The 19,563-nt window shown below is 43.0% G+C and overlaps 1 protein-coding gene across 1 annotated transcript in view; it reads left to right on the top strand.

The window, feature by feature from the left end:
- The window catches only part of POLR3A (RNA polymerase III subunit A), a 53,842-nt gene that overhangs the window by 22,362 nt on the left and 11,917 nt on the right, over nt 1-19,563 (top strand). Inside the window, exons 13-22 of the mRNA XM_007095619.3 lie at nt 2,505-2,574; nt 3,219-3,346; nt 3,675-3,813; nt 5,075-5,239; nt 8,482-8,654; nt 12,214-12,325; nt 14,044-14,162; nt 15,298-15,435; nt 17,256-17,426; nt 18,354-18,467. Coding sequence (XP_007095681.1) covers nt 2,505-2,574; nt 3,219-3,346; nt 3,675-3,813; nt 5,075-5,239; nt 8,482-8,654; nt 12,214-12,325; nt 14,044-14,162; nt 15,298-15,435; nt 17,256-17,426; nt 18,354-18,467 — 1,329 coding nt within the window. The remainder of the gene's footprint in view (nt 1-2,504; nt 2,575-3,218; nt 3,347-3,674; nt 3,814-5,074; nt 5,240-8,481; nt 8,655-12,213; nt 12,326-14,043; nt 14,163-15,297; nt 15,436-17,255; nt 17,427-18,353; nt 18,468-19,563) is intronic.

Raw genomic sequence — 19,563 nt, 5'->3', positions numbered from 1 at the left:
TTGTTGCTTATCCACGAACTTAGATGGTGGCAGTCATGGTTTTTAGTAGCCTTGGTTTTGCTTTTATCTACTTAACATGTTATAAATGCTCACCTTTGTTGTAAAGTTTTCATAATTATTGATTATAATGGCTTCACAGTATTTCACAAGCTTAGCACACCATGATTCACCTACCTTCTCCTGAAAATTTAGGGTGTTTTCCCTGTTTGTTGCTATGAGGACAAATCCCTTAAGGGCCATCTTTGTGAATTTGGAGTCTTTCTTCCGAGTTATTTCTTCAGACCCCTCAGCCTTTTTAAGTGATTCGGTTGATGCTTAACGAGTACCTACTGTGTGCCACCAAGTACTCTCCTAGGAGGGCAACACAGAAGAAAAAAGTCAAAATTCTTGCTTTTATCCTTATTCGAATGGGGAGAGGTGGAGAATAAACCAATATAAAATAGGTCATGTGGTGGCAAGTGCTGAGAAGAAAAGAATAAATCACAACAAGGAGGAAAGAAAATGAGAGGGGTCCTGTTTCATGGAGGATGGTCTGAGAGGGCCACTAGAACGATAACACTCAAGGCAAGTTCTAAAAGAAGTTGACGAGCAGTGTGGTTGTCAGCAAAAGATCAATCCAAGCAGAGGACCAACAGGTACAGAGACCCTGTGGTGTGATCATACATGAGGTAACAAGAGGCTAGCCTGTTTCCTCCTAAGCCTTGTATTTGTAGCAGTTGTGAGGAGTGCTGTGCTCTGTATTGGGAGATAGCAAGAGAGAAGATGAGGAGGGCAATGGCCATGAGTGAGATCCACACTCCCACAGTCAGATGGTGCGTTGACCAGTGCACTCATTTTTTCTGACCTTGTACTCTTACTCTAGTAAGCTCTCCAGAGGAAATAACCAGTTGCAAAATCACTTGTAATGATAAAACATTAGAAGCAGGCAATGTCCACCAATAAAAAAGTTGGTTAGGTTAAATCACATCACATTCGTACCACAAAATCCTGCATGGCCCTTAAAAATGATGATGTAGTATTGTTGTCAGCATAAAGCTACTTATGATTTATTTTTTATTTAAAAAGCAGGCTGTGTGTAAGAAAGACATGATCTTATTTCATTTGGTAAATAGATGTTTCCGTGTTTGTAAAAAAGCTTATAGCCAGAAATTGGGAAGGTTACATACCAAAATGTTTTAACTGCAGTTCTTTTGGTTTGGCAGTTCCATGCAGAGATGTTTTTTTGGGATTCTGGGTGGGGTTTTTTTGTTGTCGTTTTGGTTTTTTTCGCTTATCTATATTTTTAGACTTTCTGTAAAAAACATACTATTTTTGTAACAAAAAAGTAATAATTAGAATGTTGCTAGTGATATCAGCTATGTAAGCTAGTTGCTAGAGATAATGGCCTGTAGCCAACTACTTGGACTTCAGCCATGAGTTCGGTACTGAGGATCCATTTTGTTATAACAGCATATATCATTGGTTAAAAATGACAATAAAACACAGGCTCTAAGGCCAGGATGGAAGATCTTTGTTACCATCAGGACAAATCCCCTCAATTACATGTAAGAAAATTATCATCTAACTGTATCAACTCAGCAGTTCTGTCTCAATAGGTAGGGCTCTAGCCTGAATGTGGTCCCAAATTACTGGGGAGACTTTTACAAAATATGCAAATCCCAGCTTCACGTGCTCAGCCCCAGACCACTCCCTTTCCCATCCCAGAGAGATTCTTGAAAACAAGCATGAACGATTACCTTCCAGCCCTCATTGGAGGATCTTTGTGAATGTTCACAATAAAGCAGGAACAGGTCTCTGCCTTGGAGGGCCTTTTACTCCAGGTGAGGTTGCCTAGACAACCCACAAATAACATAAGCATCTCCACATCATGATTTAAGCAAATTTACATGTCACTTATTTCCCAACAACAACAACAAAACTTGAGCATATGCACTCTGATGCGCAGAATCTTTTTTAATTTGTTAATTATGCACTGGACAGCTAGCACCCCTTTTTGCTCAGTGTAGGCATTCATTAAATTTTCATTAAATTGTGTCATTGATTATCATTAGGACTCACTGTCTTCATTAAGAGTTCAACAATTCTGCCCTCGTTGTGGAGAGGTATGAAATTGATTGACCTCAAAGAGAACAGTGCTATTTATCATTCATAGAAGTGAATTTTCTTTGGAGAAGTGAATTTATTAATAACTAGGAAGTCTTACACATACAGAGTTCTTATAGGAATCCAAAGCTTCACTCAGTATTCAGTGTTGGCAGGAACGTCTGACGTCAGTGTTGCAGGTATGTTTTGACTCCTCTTAACAGATGAAGGAGCAAGGAGCTAGTGACAGCTGGGATTGAGAGCCTTGGCTGCCATTTCTCAGTCCCACTTTTCTGCTTGCCTGCTCTTCTTTATTTATGTGTGACAATTCAGAGCGCTTGTGGTGTGGTTCTTTGGACTGCATCATGCAATCCAAAGAGTGTCCGAGAATGGCTAACATGTTGTGTTTGTTTTTCCTTTAGACGAAAGCAAATCTTGTAACACCAAGAAATGGAGAACCACTGATTGCTGCTATTCAGGACTTTCTAACAGGTGTGTTTATGAATTCACTTGAAAGGAGACTATGGAACACTAGGATTCTCATTCACAGTGATTCATGTAGCAACTTGAGAAGCGATTTAATTTCATGTGTTTAATTCTGTTGTTTACTATGTTTGATTCTGAATCTGCTTGAGAGATTTTGGATTGGCTGGTTATTCATTGAATCAGTAAGCATTTGTTCAGCTCCTGACGTGCACTAGACAGTTTTCTAAGCACTGGAGATAGGACAGTGAGTCAAAATCCCTTGTGGAGCTTAGATTCTAGTGGAAGAGGGAGCCAGCAAGCAGCTATAGGTTTTAACTCACTCCTTACAATATTCCAGATTCCTTTTAAAATCGAAACCTTTTGGGGCGCCTGGGTGGCTCAGTCAGTTAGGCGTCTGACTTTGGCTCAGGTCATGATCTCACAGTTGGTGAGTTTGAGCCCCACGTCGGGTTCTGTGCTGACAGCTCAGTGCCTGGAGTCTGCTTCAGATTGTGTCTCCCTCTCTCTCTCTCTGCCCCTTGCCCTGCTTGTGCCTCCCCCACCCCCAAAAAAATAAACTTTTTTAAGGTAAAAAAAAAATAAAATTTAAACCTTGTAATTGTCTCGCACATTCACTCCATTTCTTTTTGTGGTGTTTGCAACATTCATAGGCGCCTATCTCCTCACTCTTAAGGACACTTTCTTTGACCGAGCCAAGGCCTGCCAAATCATTGCTTCAATATTAGTTGGCAAGGATGAGAAAATTAAAGTTCGCCTCCCACCACCTACAATATTAAAGGTTTGTGCTGGGAGCACCCGGGTGGCTCAGTCGGTTAAACATCTTACTCTTGGTTTCTGCTCGGGTCATGATCTCATAGTTTATGAGATCAAGCCCTGCCTCAGGCTCTGCACTGAGAGTGCAAAGCCTGCTTGGGATTCTCTCTCCCCTCTCTCTGTTCTCCCCCATGTGTACGCATGCATTTTCTTTCTCTCTCTATGCAAATAACTATACATTTAAGACAGTAAAGCTTTGTGCGGGAGCCAGGCATGTCAGGGACAGGTTTGCATGTGAGTACTCTGCAGACCAGGCTCAGCCAGCTGACGTTGTGACTTTCTTCCTCCTTCAGCCTGTCACCCTGTGGACGGGAAAGCAGATATTCAGCGTCATCCTCAGACCTAGTGACGACAATCCAGTAAGGGCCAATCTCCGAACCAAGGGAAAGCAGTACTGTGGCAAAGGAGAAGATCTCTGTGTCAACGATTCCTGTGAGTCAAAGCAGCAGGGTGGGAGCGGGCAGAAAGCAGGTGGCCAATGACTGCCTTCACTTAGCAAGCAAATCCAATGTTTCTCTTAGGCAGGAAGTTTATTCTTTAGGGAAGTGTAGTTGGTATGTCTCCTCAGCTGTGATTCCCCATTTCTCTAAAAAGGAGAGATCATGTAGATACATGATCCAGTGATTAGAATGTTCCTCTCTGGATGTGTTTTAGATGACTAGTGTCTGTAAATTAATGCAATTTCTTTTATTCTGCCCCCCCCCTTTTTTGCCATAAGAAAGTATCTCATCATATGAGGCATATAATTTATCATTTTATGTCCAAAAAATGTGTTCATTGTCTAAAAGTATAATGGGACTATTTTTCTATCGCCTCCTGGTCAACTTATTTCTTATAACACGAAGATCAGGTGTAACCACAAGAGGATATAAATGTTAAGCCATCTGAGTCATCCAGACTAATTCAACCCAAAGTATAGTCCACAGACCAGTGCCTTTCAGCCAGCGTTTCCTTTCTGACGCGAGCTCCCTTGCTCACCCCAGACTGCTAACCAGCAGCTCCCCAGCAGGCTCCTCTGGATGGCACTGACTTCGAATGGGCTTTGCTAGCAAGGTCTTGTGACAAGAAATGGATCTCCAGGACTCTGTGCTGAAGAACTGAACCACAGAGTCTCTGAAGGTCAAGATTCCTGTTTTGTAATGAAGAGTAAATGTGTTGAAGGGCACCGATTTTTCTCAGGGTTAGAGCCTTTGCTTTGAAAACACACCTCTGGTCTTTCAGGTGTTTTGGCTTCCTTGTTTTAGATTGTATTTTGTTTCTTCTCAATGTAATTCCATTTTGTTGTATAGGCTCTTCATGGTGGTGTCATCAGTTTTCATCATCTTGGGGGAATAACAAAGTGCTTTACAGTTTATGGAGTAGTTTGTGGCATGTGATTTCATCAGATGCTCACAACATCCCTGTGACACAGGATAAGTGCTCGGTGCTGTCACTTATAGTTCACAGTTGAAAGTGAGGGTCCTGTAGTACATTTCAGAGTTAGGACTGTAAGGTAAATAACTGGGCTTTTCATGCTTCTCAAAAGTCCCTAGATTTCTCTCTTTTTCCCCTCAAAAAATTTTGAGAGAATTTTGCTTTGCTTTGCTTTGCTTTAATTTTCATAATGGGAGCATGCTTTCTCCACTGCCCCACGTTGGAACGAGGCTGAGTAGTAAGTAATTGTTCAAGTGCCCAATCTTTGCTGTCCTTGCAGACGTTACCATCCAGAACAGTGAGTTGATGAGCGGCAGCATGGACAAGGGAACGTTGGGATCAGGATCGAAGAACAATATTTTTTACATTTTGCTACGAGACTGGGGGCAGAACGAAGCTGCCGATGCAATGTCACGGCTTGCCAGGCTGGCTCCTGTCTACCTCTGTGAGTATCTCCAGCGTCCTCGGCGTATGGTGGTGGTTGCTCGGGTTTCAGGGCTGTGCGTTAGCTTGTTCTTTTACCTTTGTTTCCTTCCCCCAGCCCCCACATGCCACACACATACCCGCACATAGGAAAGGAGACTTACTCCAGGCTGAATCATTTGGGACTTACAGAACGGGATCAGCTCAGTACTGACTTGCCTGGTTTCAGATTTGAACTTGCTCTTGAATTCTTCTCTCAAAATGCCCAGTAGCTCCGCGATGCCAGTCAGACAGGGTTGTTAGACAAGGGCCCTCCGCAGGCTGCTTCCAAGGTACCTGCGCTCCACCTATGGCCCTCTGGGCCCTCACAGCTCAGCTCTGCTGGGTTACTCTGTGTTTCCCTTCTCTCCTTGCACATACGTGCAGGTTTTTACGTGCCCAAAAACGTTTCATTTCCACCCTTACACTTGATCGATTGTTTGGCTGGGTATAGAGCTCTGGATTGAATTTTATTTTTCGTCAGAATTTTGAAGGTACTGCTCTACTCTACAGAGTTGCCGTGAAAGTGTATTTCTATTCTTATTTTCAACTTTTGTATGTGTCTTCATTTTGGAAGCTTTGCAAATCCTCTTTGTTCTGGAAGTTCACACTGTAGACGCTTGGTATGAGTCTTTTTTTCATTCATTGTGTTGGGCACTCTGTAAGCTCTCTTAATCTGCCTCCGTGTGTCCTTTGGTTGTGGAAATTTTGTTTTTGTTTGATAATTTTCTCACCTTAACTTTCTCTGTTCTTTTTGGAATTTTGTTCATTTTGTAAGTAGAGCTTCTAGATTGACTCTGTGATTTTTCTTACCTTCTTTTCTCTGTTGTCCATTTCTTTGTTTCTGGATTCACTTTATCTTTTTTTTGTTTTTAATGTTTATTTATTTGGGTGGGGGAAGAGGCAGAGAGAGGGAGAAAGAGAATCCCAAGCAGGCTCCAGCACTGTCAGCAAAGAGCCCAGTAGGGGGGATTCAATCCCATGAACTGTGAGATCATGACCTGAGCTGAAAGCAAGAGTCAGGACATTTAACCGACTGAGCAAGTCAGGTGCCCCTCAGTTTAACTTTTAAAAATGATTTCCTAGAGGGGCATCTGGGTGGCTTAGTCAATTAAGTGGCCAACTTCGGCTCAGGTCATGATCTCACAGTTTGTGAGTTTGAGCCCCACATCAGGCTCTGCTGACAGCTCAGAGCCTGGAGACTGCTTCGGATTCTGTGTCTCCCTCTCTCTCTGCCCCTCCCCTGCTCGAACTCTGTTTAGTCAGTAAAGTGGGCCAACTTCAGCTCAGGTAATGATCTCATGGTCCGTGAGTTCAAGCCCCACGTTGGGCTCTGTGCTGACAGCTCAGATCCTGGAGCCTGCTTCAGATTCTGTGTCTCCCTCTCTCTCTGCCCCTCCCCCCACTCACACCTCTCTCTCTCTCTTTCTCTCTCAAAAGTAAATACATAAATAAAAATTAAAAGTGAGTTCCTCGGGGCACCTGGGTGGCTCAGTTGGTTATGCATCCAACTCTTGGTTTTGGTTCAGGTCATGATCTTACAGTTCATGAGTTCCCCCTGGGCTCTGTGCTGACATTGCAGAGCCTGCTTGGGATTCTTCTCTCCTCCCCTCAGTTGCTCTCTGCCCCTTCCCCATTCATGTTCTCGCTCTCAAAAATAAAGTTAAAAAAAATTTTAAGTGATTTCCTCTATTGATTTTTTTTTTTTTATTTTAACTATCATTTATTTCACTTCCAACTATGTTTTCCATGTTTCTTATTTGCAGGTAGATTTTGATTTTTGGGTTTGTTTTTTTGTTTGAAGACTTCCTGTTCTTGATCTCCAGATACCTCTTCTCTATCAGAGACAATGTTTTTCATAGATTTATCTGAAAATTCTCCCTGAATTTTCTCTTTAGCTTTGTTTTTCTGTGCATTTGTTGTCTTTAGTCTTTCATGTTGAAGACTTTCCTCAGAGGTCTGGTGGTCCCAGGGGCGCCTGGTTGGCTCAGTTGGTTAAGCCTCAGACTTTGGCTCAGGTCATGATCTCACATTTTGTCAGTTCGAGCCCTGCGTTGGACTCTGTGCTGATAGCTCGGAGCTTGGAGCCTGCTTCAGATTGTGTCTCCTTCTCTCTGCTCCTTCCCGACTTGTGCTCTGTCTCTCTCTCTCTCTCTCTGTCTCTCTCTCTCTGAAAAACAAATAAACGTTATGTTTTTTTTTTAATCTGGTGGTCCCTGGCTATCCATTCATATTTTGGGGAGTGAGACACCAAACACCGATTGGAAATGGATGGAGCCTGTTGGTTGATGGACTTCTCAGTCCCTTGATTGAGTGCAAGGCAACATTTTCATTGAGGAACTACCAAATAGCCCTGTCAGTAATACTTTTCTCTAGGGAGGCTTGGTTTCTGCAGGGACATAACTTCCGCTCTCAGTCTCCCACCCAAAGTTGAGACCTGCTTCTCAGGATTCTGGGATGTGGCCAGGGAAAGGGACTAAGGAATCACAGTCATAGTATATACAGACCTCATGCCCTGCTTTACAGTCCTCCCTCTCTGTTTGCACTTAGGATCCCTCAGTCTAGAGCTCTCTAATTCCGTATACTGGGACATAAACTCTCATCTTCCACAGGAAAATACTGGTTTTCTATCAGGTTTCCTTATCTCCAACACATACGTTGTCTCTAGCATCTGCAGAAGCTGGCAGTATAGTTTCTGAGCATTTCCAGACTCATGGGTCCTCATTTCCATAGCCACTCTTAGGTATCCCTTCCCCACCCTGCTAAGCCAAGTGCCTCTCATCCACCCATTTTCTACATACGTTAGCGTTGGAATTATTGACCATGTGTAGTTCCCTCAAAGGTGGGGTTTTTCTGTGTTTGGGGAGGATTTCTGAAGAAGGAAGGGGGTGTGGGCAGAAAGGTATCTGAGATGATGTCTTAGAACAAGAAGTCAGATGGCTCGCTTTCCATTGCTGACTTTGTCCAGCTGCTTTTTGGTATTTAATATTGGTCTGCTGTATATTATAGTTAGTTGGGGGGAGTACTTGCTCCCCACTGGGTTGTAACGTCTCTGACAGGATTCAGTGAGTCTTGGTCATTTTGATGTAACTCTCTACAGACTGATACATTTTTATTTAATTGGGTCATGATATATTCTCTCAAGGTATAAACTGGTTTGTATGTAGTGGGTTGACTAACATCCATGGCACTCTCTTTCTGCTCTACCTGCCGACTATTCTGCAGCAAACCGTGGATTCTCCATCGGGATTGGTGACGTCACACCTGGTCAAGGGTTGCTAAAGGCCAAGTATGAGTTGCTGAATGCTGGCTATAAAAAATGTGATGAGTACATTGAAGCCCTAAACACAGGAAAGCTGCAGCAGCAGCCTGGTTGCACTGCTGAGGAGACTCTAGAGGTGAGTCTGCTCCTTGGGTGGGTTAGCCACTTCATGCCCACAGGGCTGTGCTGCAAGCCTGAAGAGAAGGTAGCAGAAGGGAGGAGGAAGTAAAGGCAGTGCCTTTAGCCCCAGGTCAGCCCTGTGCGGCGTGTGTGTGTTCTCGTTTAACAAGGGGAGGGCCTTCAATCGGATCCTTTACATCCCTAGCAGCTTTCACGTTCTAGGTGGTGAAAACAGGGCCATCTGTTCACTTGACCACATGGGGCTGCTCTTGTTCCAGCGTCACACTTAGGCCCCTTCTGTAGCTGGTACTCACATGCTTGTGCCCTTTCTATTTCTAGCATCTTTGGAGTAGAGACTGGCAACCACAGCTCTTTAAACGGATGGTCTTTGAAGGAGCACCTAGCTGGTTCGGTCGGTAGAGCGTGCAGCTCTTGATCTCAGGGTTGTAGGTTTGAGCCCCACATTGGATATAGAGATTACTTAAAAATCAAATCTTTAAAAAAATAAAAATCAATGGATGGTCTTCAAAAGAGACTGGGGCACAGAAGAGGGAAAATTCATATCACATGCCTATCTGCTTCCCCTGTCACATTAGAAACTAGGTTAGCTGAGAACGTGCCGAGCAAGGGTCAGAATCAGAATGAGGACCAGCCTCTGGGAGCTCTGCATTCTCTCAGGCAGCCTGGGTCGGCAGTCTGACTGCACCAGGATTTCACCTGGCTTTCTTCTGTCTCCCCTGCAGCCCATGGCTCAGAGCTTTAACTCACCTAAGTGTGGGAAAATGGATAAGCAATAAGAAATTTTCTGATGACATGAATTTTTTGTGAAATAGGAAGAAAGCAGAGTTGTAGGCACCATTCACCATTAGCTCATTCTTAATCTCATTGAGTCTTTTCATTTATTTTTTTACTTTTTAAATCCCAGTTAGCTAGCATATAGTGTAGTAATGATTTCAGTCATAGAATTTAGTGATTCATCACTTACATGTAAACCCAGTACTCATCCCAACAAGTACCCTCCTTAATGCTCATCACCCATTTAGCCCATCCCCTCACCCAATACCCCACCAGCAATCCTCAGTTTGTTCTCTGTATTTAAGTCTCTTATGGTTTGTCTCCCTCGCTCTACTTATCTTATTTTTGCTTCCCCTCGCCTATGTTTATCTGTTTTGTTTCTTGAAGTCCAAATGAGTGAAATCATACGATTTTTATCTTTCTCTGACTTATTTCACTTAGCATAATACACTCAAGTTCCATCCACGTTGTCGCAAATGGCAAAGATTTTATTCTTTTTGATTGCCAAGTAATTTTCCATCGTGTGTACGTATGTATGTATGTGTGTGTACATACACACACATACATACATATACACCACATCTTTATCCAGTCATCAGTCGATGGACATTTGGGCTTTCCATACTTTGACTATTGTCAGTAGTGCTGCAATAAGCATTGGGGTGCATGTGCGCCTTCGAATCAGCATTTTTGTATCCTTTGGATAAATACCTAGTAGTGCATTTGCTGGATTGTAGGGTAGTTCTGTTTTTAATTTTTTAGGAACCTCCATACTGTTTTCCAGAGCGGCTGCACCAGTTTGCATTCCCATCAACAGTGCAAAAGCAGTTCCCCTTTCTCTGCATCCTCGCTAACATCTGTTGTTTCCCGAGTTGTTAATTTTAGCCATTCTGACAGGTGTGAGGTGGTATCTCATTGTGGTTTTGATTTGTATTTTCTTGATGATGAATGATGTTGAGCTTCTTTTCATGTGTCTTTTAGCTATCTGGATGTCTTCTTTGGAAAAGTGTCTATTCATTTCTTTTGCCCATTTCTTCACTGGATTATTTGTTTTTTGGTATTGAATTTGATAAGTTCTTTATAGATTTTCGATACTAACCCTTTATCTGGTATGCCATTTGGAAATAATCTTCTCCCATTCCTTCAGTTGCTTTCAGTTGCCCATTCCTTCAGTTTTGCTGATTGTTTCCTTCACTATGCAGAAGCTTTTTATCTTGATGAGGTCCCGGTAGTTAATTTTTGCTTTTGTTTACCTTGCCTTTGTCAAGTAAGAAGTTGCTGCGGCTGAGGTCTTTTGCCTGTTTTCTTCTCTAGGATTTTGATGGCTTTTTGTCTTATTTTTAGGTCTTTCATCCATTTTGAGTTTGTTTTTGTGTATGGTAAGAAAGTGGTCTGGGTTCATTCTTCTGCATGTTGCTGTCCAGTGTTCCCAACACCATTTGTTGAAGAGATTGTCTTTATTCCATTGGATATTCTTTCCTGCTTTGTTGAAGATTAGTTGGCCATACGTTTGTGGGTCCACTTCTGGGTTGTCTATTCTGTTCCATTGATCTATGTGTCTGTTTTTGTGCCAGTACCATATGATTACAGCTTTGTAATATAGTCTGAAGTCCAGAATTGTGATGCCCCCAGCTTTGGTTTTCTTTTTCAACATTACTTTTACTATTTGGGGTCTTTTCTGGTTCCATACAAATTTTAGAATTGTTTGTTCTAGCTCTGTGAAGAATGCTGGTGTTATTTTGATAGGAATTGCATTGAACATGTGGATTGCTTTGGATATTTAACAATAATAAAATAAATAAACAAAGTTTAACAATATTTGTTCTTCTGATCCATGAGCATGGAATGTTTTTTCAAAAAGGAAAATTGTCAGAATTGTCTTCTTCAGTTTCTTTCATAAGTCTCCTATAGTTTTCAACGTATAGATCTTTCACTTCTTTGGTTAGGTTTATCCCTAGGTATTTTATGGGTTTTGGTGCAATTGCAATGAGAACAAGTCCTCTTTATGCTGCTTCATTATTGGTGTATAGAAATGCAACCAATTTCTGTAAATTGATTTTATATCCTGCGACTTTGCTGAATTCATGTTATCAGTTCTAGCAGTTTTTTGATTAATCTCTCTGAGTCTTGAGAGAGAGAGAGAAATGGATGTTCCTCACTGGCACTTACCTAGGAATTTACTTGAGACTCCAGCAGCATTTGTTTTTAGTGGAACCATGACTCGTAACTGATTTAGCACCCTCTCTGTGAGTTGAGAAAGGACACCTTGTAGATGAGCTCATGGACTAGAATATTCCTGTAGAGTCACCTTATCACACGCTTAACTTGTGAGAATTCACATGTGTGCTTGGAAAGTAAAAATAAGAGGTAAATTTTAGAATTAGCATAAACAGTTTTCCGTTACTACATACTACATGGTAGCTTCTGTTCCTAAGTGTATTTAGGCCTCTACATGTGCATGTACAGTCGATACGTATACAGACATATTGTAGAGGATGCTATACACATGCTATATTATACTTTCTGCCTTAGGGGCCATTTAAAGGATTTTTCAAGACTTCGTTACTAATCATTTTTACCTTAAACACTGATTTGGAACCTTTCCTTCCTCATGGAAGGTTAGGGTCTTTATAGATAAGGCATATTGATCTTCAAAAGCTTGAAACCCTTTCTCTATTGGAAATCTGACATCTGGCTTAAATTTTGTCAGATTTCATTAAATGTCAGGTTGAACGTTGGTAGTCAGCAGAGTCCTCATGCACCTCGCTTTTTCCCTCCAGGCTCTGATCCTGAAGGAGCTATCTGTGATCCGCGACCACGCGGGCAGTGCCTGCCTCCGGGAACTGGATAAGAGCAATAGCCCACTCACCATGGCTCTGTGCGGCTCCAAAGGTGTGCGCTCCTCCACCGACTGCCCTCATTGCATTCTCTGTATGGGCTGGCAGGTTTTCTCCCAGAAAATGCAGGAGTAATTTCAGACCGTTCATTTATAAGGGTATGTCTTGGGGCACCTGGGTGCGTCTGTTGGTTAAGCATCCGACTCTTGGTTTCAGCTGAAGTCATGATCCTCGAGGTTTATAAGTCAGAGCCCCGTGTCCGGCTCCATGCTCTTAGCACGGAGTCTGCCTGGGATTCTCTCTCTTTCCTCTCTCTCTCTACCCCTACCCCTACCCCACTCGTGTCCTCTGTCCCTCTCGAAAAATAAATATATGTATATTTAATATATAAATATGTACATATTAATATATATATATATATATATATAAAGGCATACTTTTTTTATTAAAAAAATTTTTTTAATGTATATTTATTTTTGAGAGAGAGGAGACACAGAATCTGAAGCAGGCTCCAGGCTCTGAGCTGTCAGCACAGAGCCCGACATGGGACTCGAACCCATGAGCCGTGAGATCATGACCTGAGCTGAAGTTGGACGCTCAACCAACTGAGCCACTCAGGTGCCCCAGGGCATATCTTTTTAAATCATATGTATAGAAAGAGACTTAATTATTTACATCTTAGACATTTAACTCCTATTTTTTTTTTTTTTTTTTTTTTAACGCTTATTATTGAGAGACAGAGAGACACAGAGCGTGAGCAGGGTAGGGGTAGAGAGAGGGGGAGACACAGAATCCGAAGTAGGCTCCAGGCTCTGAGCTGTTAGCACAGAGCCCGACGCAGGGCTCAAACTCACAAACTGCGAGATCATGACGTGAGCCGAAGTCGGTCGCCCAACCGACTGAGCCACCCAGGCGCCCCCCTATTTTTTTTTAATTTTTTTAACGTTTACTTAATTTTTGAGAGACAGAGCATTAGCAGGGGAGGGGCAGAGAGAGAGGGAGACACAGCATCCAAAGTAGGCTCCAGGCTCTGAGCCCACATCGGGCTCTGTGCTAACAGCTCAGAGCCTGGAGCCTGCTTCAGATGCTGTGTCTCCCTCTGTCTCTGGCCCTCCCCCGTTCGTGCTCTGTCTCTCTCTGTCTCAAAAATAAATAAATGTTAAAAAAAATAAAAATTAAAAAAACAATAAAAAATAAAGCTTTCTAAATTAATGTATTTAGTGATATGGTAAATGCTTTAATTTCATAGTTGTCTAGGACCTAAAGCGTTAAGTTTCATGGTACTGCATTCAGATTCAAAACCTCCATGCTTCTATTTCTGTAAATTTTTTTGGCAGAATAAAGTCCAACTTTGCTGCTTCCCTCCCACCCCCTACAGTGTTCACCTTCCTGCTCCTGGTGAGCATGCCCCCCACTTTCCCATTCCTGTGTCTTTGCTTCCCACTTTTCCACTTACTTTGGAATTTCTCCCCTCATCCCTTCTTATACCCACATTGTAATGTCCTCCAAAAGTTCAGCCTTGTGGCAGACTCTTCCCTGCAAGTCTTTCCTCCAGCCCCAAAGTGCTTACACTCCCTGCTGAGCCCTGCAGCTCTCCCTCAGCTTTTCTTCTGTTGCTGAGGGCTCCACCCTGTATTATTCTCGTTTTGGCTCTTACTGTCCCTAGACCATGAGCCTGCGCTGTCATATTCCTGTTTTATCCCACGGATCTTCTTGTGCTTCAATTAACGTGGTTCGGTAAACAAATGTTACATTCCTGACCTGTTTTCCCAGGTTCTTTCATTAACATATCACAGATGATTGCCTGTGTAGGACAGCAAGCCATCAGTGGCTCTCGAGTGCCAGATGGCTTTGAAAACAGGTCCTTGCCTCACTTTGAAAAACACTCAAAGGTAAGTAGTAGTGGTTAAGACAGAACTTTGGAGGGCAACCGTGGGGAGTCCGGAAGAGTATTGGGAGCCCTGTGCTGCCAGCGCTCCCAGAGGGGGCGTGTGTGGGCGGGCTCCTCTGGGGCCTTCCCTCTCCAACCCCTACAGAGTCGTGTAGGAGCCTTGTTAGATTTGCTGCTACCAAACCTGATCAATGCCCTCTTGTTTTCTCTCCAAGAGGGAGGATTTCAAGGTCCTTTCCAATAATCAAAATCTATAGATACCTCATGTCTGATCAATGTGTGATTATGGGAACACTGACATCAAAGTATGGGGATTTTAAAACAGTGATAATATGAACCACACTAAAACGACCAGGAAAGTCCAGATTTTCCTCTCGACTTCTCGAACTTGGTTTTTAAATGACCTCTGGGTTTCAGTGGCACTGGTGGTTTGGGCACTGGTATAAGCAGAAATAGACAAATCTGTGCTAGGCTTCTTCTGGGACTCAGGGACAGACAACTTTTAAGTCTAGGTGAGGAACTTAGAGTAGGTTTGGTCACTCAGATTCTGGATTTGGAGTCAGCTCTTATTCCCATTAAAGCACAGATACTGCAGCTGCTCTTATCCCATGGGACTGTGGGGTTTCTGTCCAGCCACCCCCCCCTCCCCCCAGGGAAACAGGACTGCTGTACTGGGAATGTGTAGGTATTTTCTGTATCATACAGTCTGAGGAACATTTTAAGGACTCTGTCCAAGATCAGAATTCACTAGAAGTCAGAGAGCCAAGTGGTCACTGGAATGGTGCCTATCTGTGCATGTCAGGCTCAGAGTTCTAAGGGAGCCTGACAAATTTAAAGGGGAGGCTGGGGGCATTCAAACTGCTTGGTCCACTTGCCTGCCACTGGCACCAGCACCAGCACCAGCACCAGCACCAGCCCTGCCTGGGAGCTCACCCTCCTTGTCTCTGGGAAGGATGGTTTATGCCAAGTTCTTTCTCCTTTGAGAAAGGGCGTGTAAAGTCTGCCCCTTCATAAGCGTGCATTGGCCAGGTATTTATAGTCTAAAGGTGGGACATTTTGTGATTTGAATGAGGTTTGAAGTTGTGGACCTTGAAGGTTTTTTGTCTGGCTTTTCTTTTTTCCCCACCTCTCTTTAGCTCCCAGCTGCCAAAGGCTTTGTGGCTAATAGCTTTTATTCCGGTTTGACACCGACCGAGTTTTTCTTCCACACAATGGCTGGCCGGGAAGGTCTAGTCGACACAGCCGTAAAGACTGCTGAAACGGGATACATGCAGGTAATTTGAAGAAATGTAGGCCATTAGCGGCAGAGCAGGACAGGGTTCCGAGGATTTTGACTGCTGAGTGTTTACATATTTTGTACATGAACTGTCATGTATCGAGTCTTAGTATTTAAAAAGAATAATTGGAAAATGCGGGAGCCCTGGAAATAAACAGCATAAGAAGGTAATATGTTCACTTCATCCCTTATGCCTTAAGTGATTCAGACCAGGCCAGGGCCACACTCCCCAAAGCTGTACTGAGAACGTGGACTGGAAGTGTATCCGGGGACACGTTACTGAGCCTCACTGGGCTTTTGTTTCCTAATCCATGAAGATGTGGATGACAGTACCTACATCCCAATGATTGAGAGGACTCTGCTTCTCACTTGGCAACTATTTATGTAGCCTCTTGTTTTTTAATTTTAACTGACTTCAAGAACTTACTCCGGTGCCTGCAGGAGGTCTTGGACACTTGGAGGGATGGCTCTCCATCATATGTGCAGCTCCGGGACAGTAGGCTCAGGGCGACGGGATGAAACTAGAGGGCTTCCTGTTCCCATGCTTCTCAGACCGCCATAAAAATATCCCTAATGGCAGAGAAGTAAGAACACATCCCGACTTCATTCTTCCTTATATAAGACCACAAGCAGAGGATTTCATTTCATTCCCTGATTATCATTTTTTCCTCTGTCTTCCATGACCTGTGTTTGCTTTTATATTTTTTCAATGTTCCTGTCTCCTTATAACATCAGATAAAGTCAAATCTCCCAGTTGCTGGGCTGTGAACTTGCTGTGGCTTTGAGTCCCCTTTGTCCCCACTGTGGATCCCAGTTTAAGAAGCACAGCCCTTTGCAGGCTGGGAAGGCAGAACTGATCAACCAGAGGTGTGAATAAGACAGGCAGAGCAAACAAGGTTGATGAAGGTGAGAGCAGGCTGGAGTCCATAGAAATAGCTATTTCCATAAATATGTGTGTGTCCTCATCAATACTTCCCCTTTTCATCACGTTTTGATGGGAAATTGCCCTTCAGTTTTGGAGTGTGCTGCTTTTGTCAAAAACCCAACAGACTGTGAAATGCTTTTACCACTCGTGCCAGAATGTCTTTTGACTTTATTTTTTGACTTTACCTTTTTGAAGTAGAGAGTATGACTTTCCCAGAGCAGTGTGTTAACTTAGAACAAATTAGTTCTGGCACGAGGGATTTTTGTTTTGAGGTTGCCTGGAGGAAGATTTCTCTTTAATTCACTGCACCACCATCACACTGCTGGCTGGAGCATTCTACTGGTGGACGGTTCTCCCTAAGCAGATGTGAGAAATGGCTGCTGCCTGCTGGTTCAGACACAATGCCATCCCTGTTCTCTTTTCTTCCCCCTGGGTCCCAGAAGGGGGTATGCACCTGAGATCCTCTGTAATTCATATTGAAGTCCACCCACAGGGGTCCTGGATTCAGTTGTGTTTAGAAATGTAAAGCTGTTGCATTAATTTATACCTTAGGGAGAAAGAGAGGGAAGGGGCAAAAGGGCCTAGGAAAACAGTTAGTGTTTACAGAATCCTTTGGGGGTGATGGGCCTTAAATTACATGTATTCAAAAACACACTAAAGCACTCGAGGTTGGGCGTATTCTGAATCCCACTGCACAGGCTTACGGGTCACTTCTGGGCTTGCTGTTCCAAAGGGCCAGGGGACTCTTTCTTAAGGGATTTCTAATAAAATATTTTAAATGATGAAAGTGCTGGTAACCTTGAAAGTTAGCGTTGCAGATCTCATCCCCTGCACACGTGACTGGCCTTCTCAAAGCAGCTGAGCGTTTATTTCCTCTCCTCCTTTTCCTTCAGAGAAGGCTTGTCAAGTCCCTTGAAGATCTTTGCTCACAATACGATCTGACAGTCCGAAGCTCTACGGGTGATATTATCCAGTTCATTTACGGGGGAGATGGCTTGGATCCTGCAGCTATGGAGGGAAAAGATGAACCTTTAGAGTTCAAAAGGGTTCTGGACAACATCAAAGTAAGATTTAGCATTATATCTGGGGTTAGTGTGTTTCCAAGGACGTGTGTTTACAATGGAGGCATCCTTTGGAGTATCACACACAGTTAATGCTCTAGTTATATCTATCCAGCCACCGGTAGTATTTTTCGTCTTGTGTTACCCTGCATAATTTCCCCAAATTTGAAGGAAAAATATTTTTTCAATTTCAAAGTCTAGTATTGGTAGTAATCCAATGCCAACAGAAGAGGGCTTTGGTTTCTATCTAGTGAAGCATGTTACCGGCCAGTGTTAAAAGTCGTGGGTGTTGAGAAGCAAGCTTTAAGCTTTTACTAAGGCACATGCTTTAACTAGGGGTATATTTTAAAAAACCTTTTTGAAAGGTAGTTTGACAATACTAATCTGAATTTATATGTGGGTGTCTTTTGACCCAGCAATTCCACTTATAGGAATTTGCCCAACAGAAATGACTTAAATGTACCAAGAATGTTTTTCTGGCACCTTTTGCCCATATATTAGGGTAATATGCAGCCTTTAAAACTTTGGGAGACTCCCGTGAGCTTTGGGGTAGGGGAGTAGTTTCACTCCTGAAATGTTTGGTTTTTTTTTTTAATTTTTTTTGTTGATTTTTTTTTTTTTTTTTTTTTTTTTATAAAAAACAGCGATATATAATTTCAATGCAAATCTGGGATGGGGTGAAGGTTGAGAAGTAATGGAACGGTACCCACTGAATCACTCACACTCACTCTTTATGTGAGATGGAGTGGGTTTATCCTGTCTTCAGAATATAAAATATGCTTTGAAAGAAAAAAAATCATAGATTGGTGAGAAAAAATCATGCTCACTCTGAGAAAAGTCATTTTGTCTCTTGTAAATTCTTTCATTTAATCCTGCCCCCACCCTCAGTCACCCCCATACACATCACACTATTTCCTTTTGATACTTGAGGCAGTCTTCCCGTGTCAGAGCGAGCCTGCGCTGAGTAAAAACGAGCTGGTCCTGACCACGGAGTCAATCATGAAGAAGACGGAGTTCCTCTGCTGTCAGGACAGCTTCCTGCAGGTGAGCTCTGTACTGGCGGGAGCACCCAGCTTGGCCATCAGCAAGAGATTGTTGCCCGGTGCCGGCAGATGGTTTTTATAAGCGAGGGGTGAGGGCTGTGGGGTGGAGTGTGTTAAAAGTGTTTTCTCTGTTAAAAATTTCAGGAATGGCCCAGGCAAACTCTCAGCAGCCGACATGAAGAATTTGTGTCATGTCCTTCTTAGTGTCTGTCTCTCACGCAGGTGTCACCCTGCTAGAAGAAAAATACTTCCTTTAGAGAACTATTGTTTTTTGTTGTTCTTGTTTTTTAACCTTGTCCCCCTATCAACCCCTTTACCTGCTGTCTCATCTTGCAGACCAGCTCTTCCCACAGTCATTGCGAATCCTGGTAATTTAAGACTTCATTTTTTTTTTTTTTAATTTTTATGTTTATTTATTTTTGAGAGATAGACAGAGCATGAGCAGGGGAGGGGCAGAGAGAGAGGGAGACATAGAATCCGAATAGACTCCAGGCTCTGAGCTGTCAGCACTGAGCCCGACTTGGGGTTCGAACTCACAAATCGTGAGATCATGACCTGAGCTGAAGTCAGAAGCTTAACCAACTGAGCTACCCAAGACTTCCATTTTTAAGTAATCTCTACACCCAACGCAAGGCTTGAACCCACACCCTGGATGTCAAGAGTCTCACGCTCTACTGCCTTAACCAGCCAGACACACCTGGTGGTGGTGGTATAAATTGCTCTTCCTGTTACCATAGTGTGGATCAGTAGTTCATGGAGTCAGCCAGCCTCCTTTTTCCAGAGAGCTGTTACCTTGATAACCTCTTAGGGCTTTGTTAGTTTATTGTTTTTTTGTTTTTTTTTAATTTCACTGACCTGCTGGAGCAGCTCCTTCCTGTTTATTATCACGGTTATGATCAAAAGCAGAGGGATACAGAAGCCAGTAAATGGTTGCCTTTGTGTGCCAATGGGTGATTCAAATGCAGCACAAAATTGGCAGGAATCTGTCCCTTTCGGTATATCAAAAATGACAACAGTCATGTGAAACTGAAAGAGTGTTCTAGTCAAGTATGCCCTTGATTCTTTCTTTTCCTATGTTGAGGTGTGAAAGGCGAAAA

Source organism: Panthera tigris, chromosome D2 (assembly GCF_018350195.1).
Source record: "Panthera tigris isolate Pti1 chromosome D2, P.tigris_Pti1_mat1.1, whole genome shotgun sequence".
Lineage (NCBI taxonomy): Eukaryota > Metazoa > Chordata > Mammalia > Carnivora > Felidae > Panthera > Panthera tigris.
This window is presented reverse-complemented; position numbering and strand designations above follow the sequence as displayed.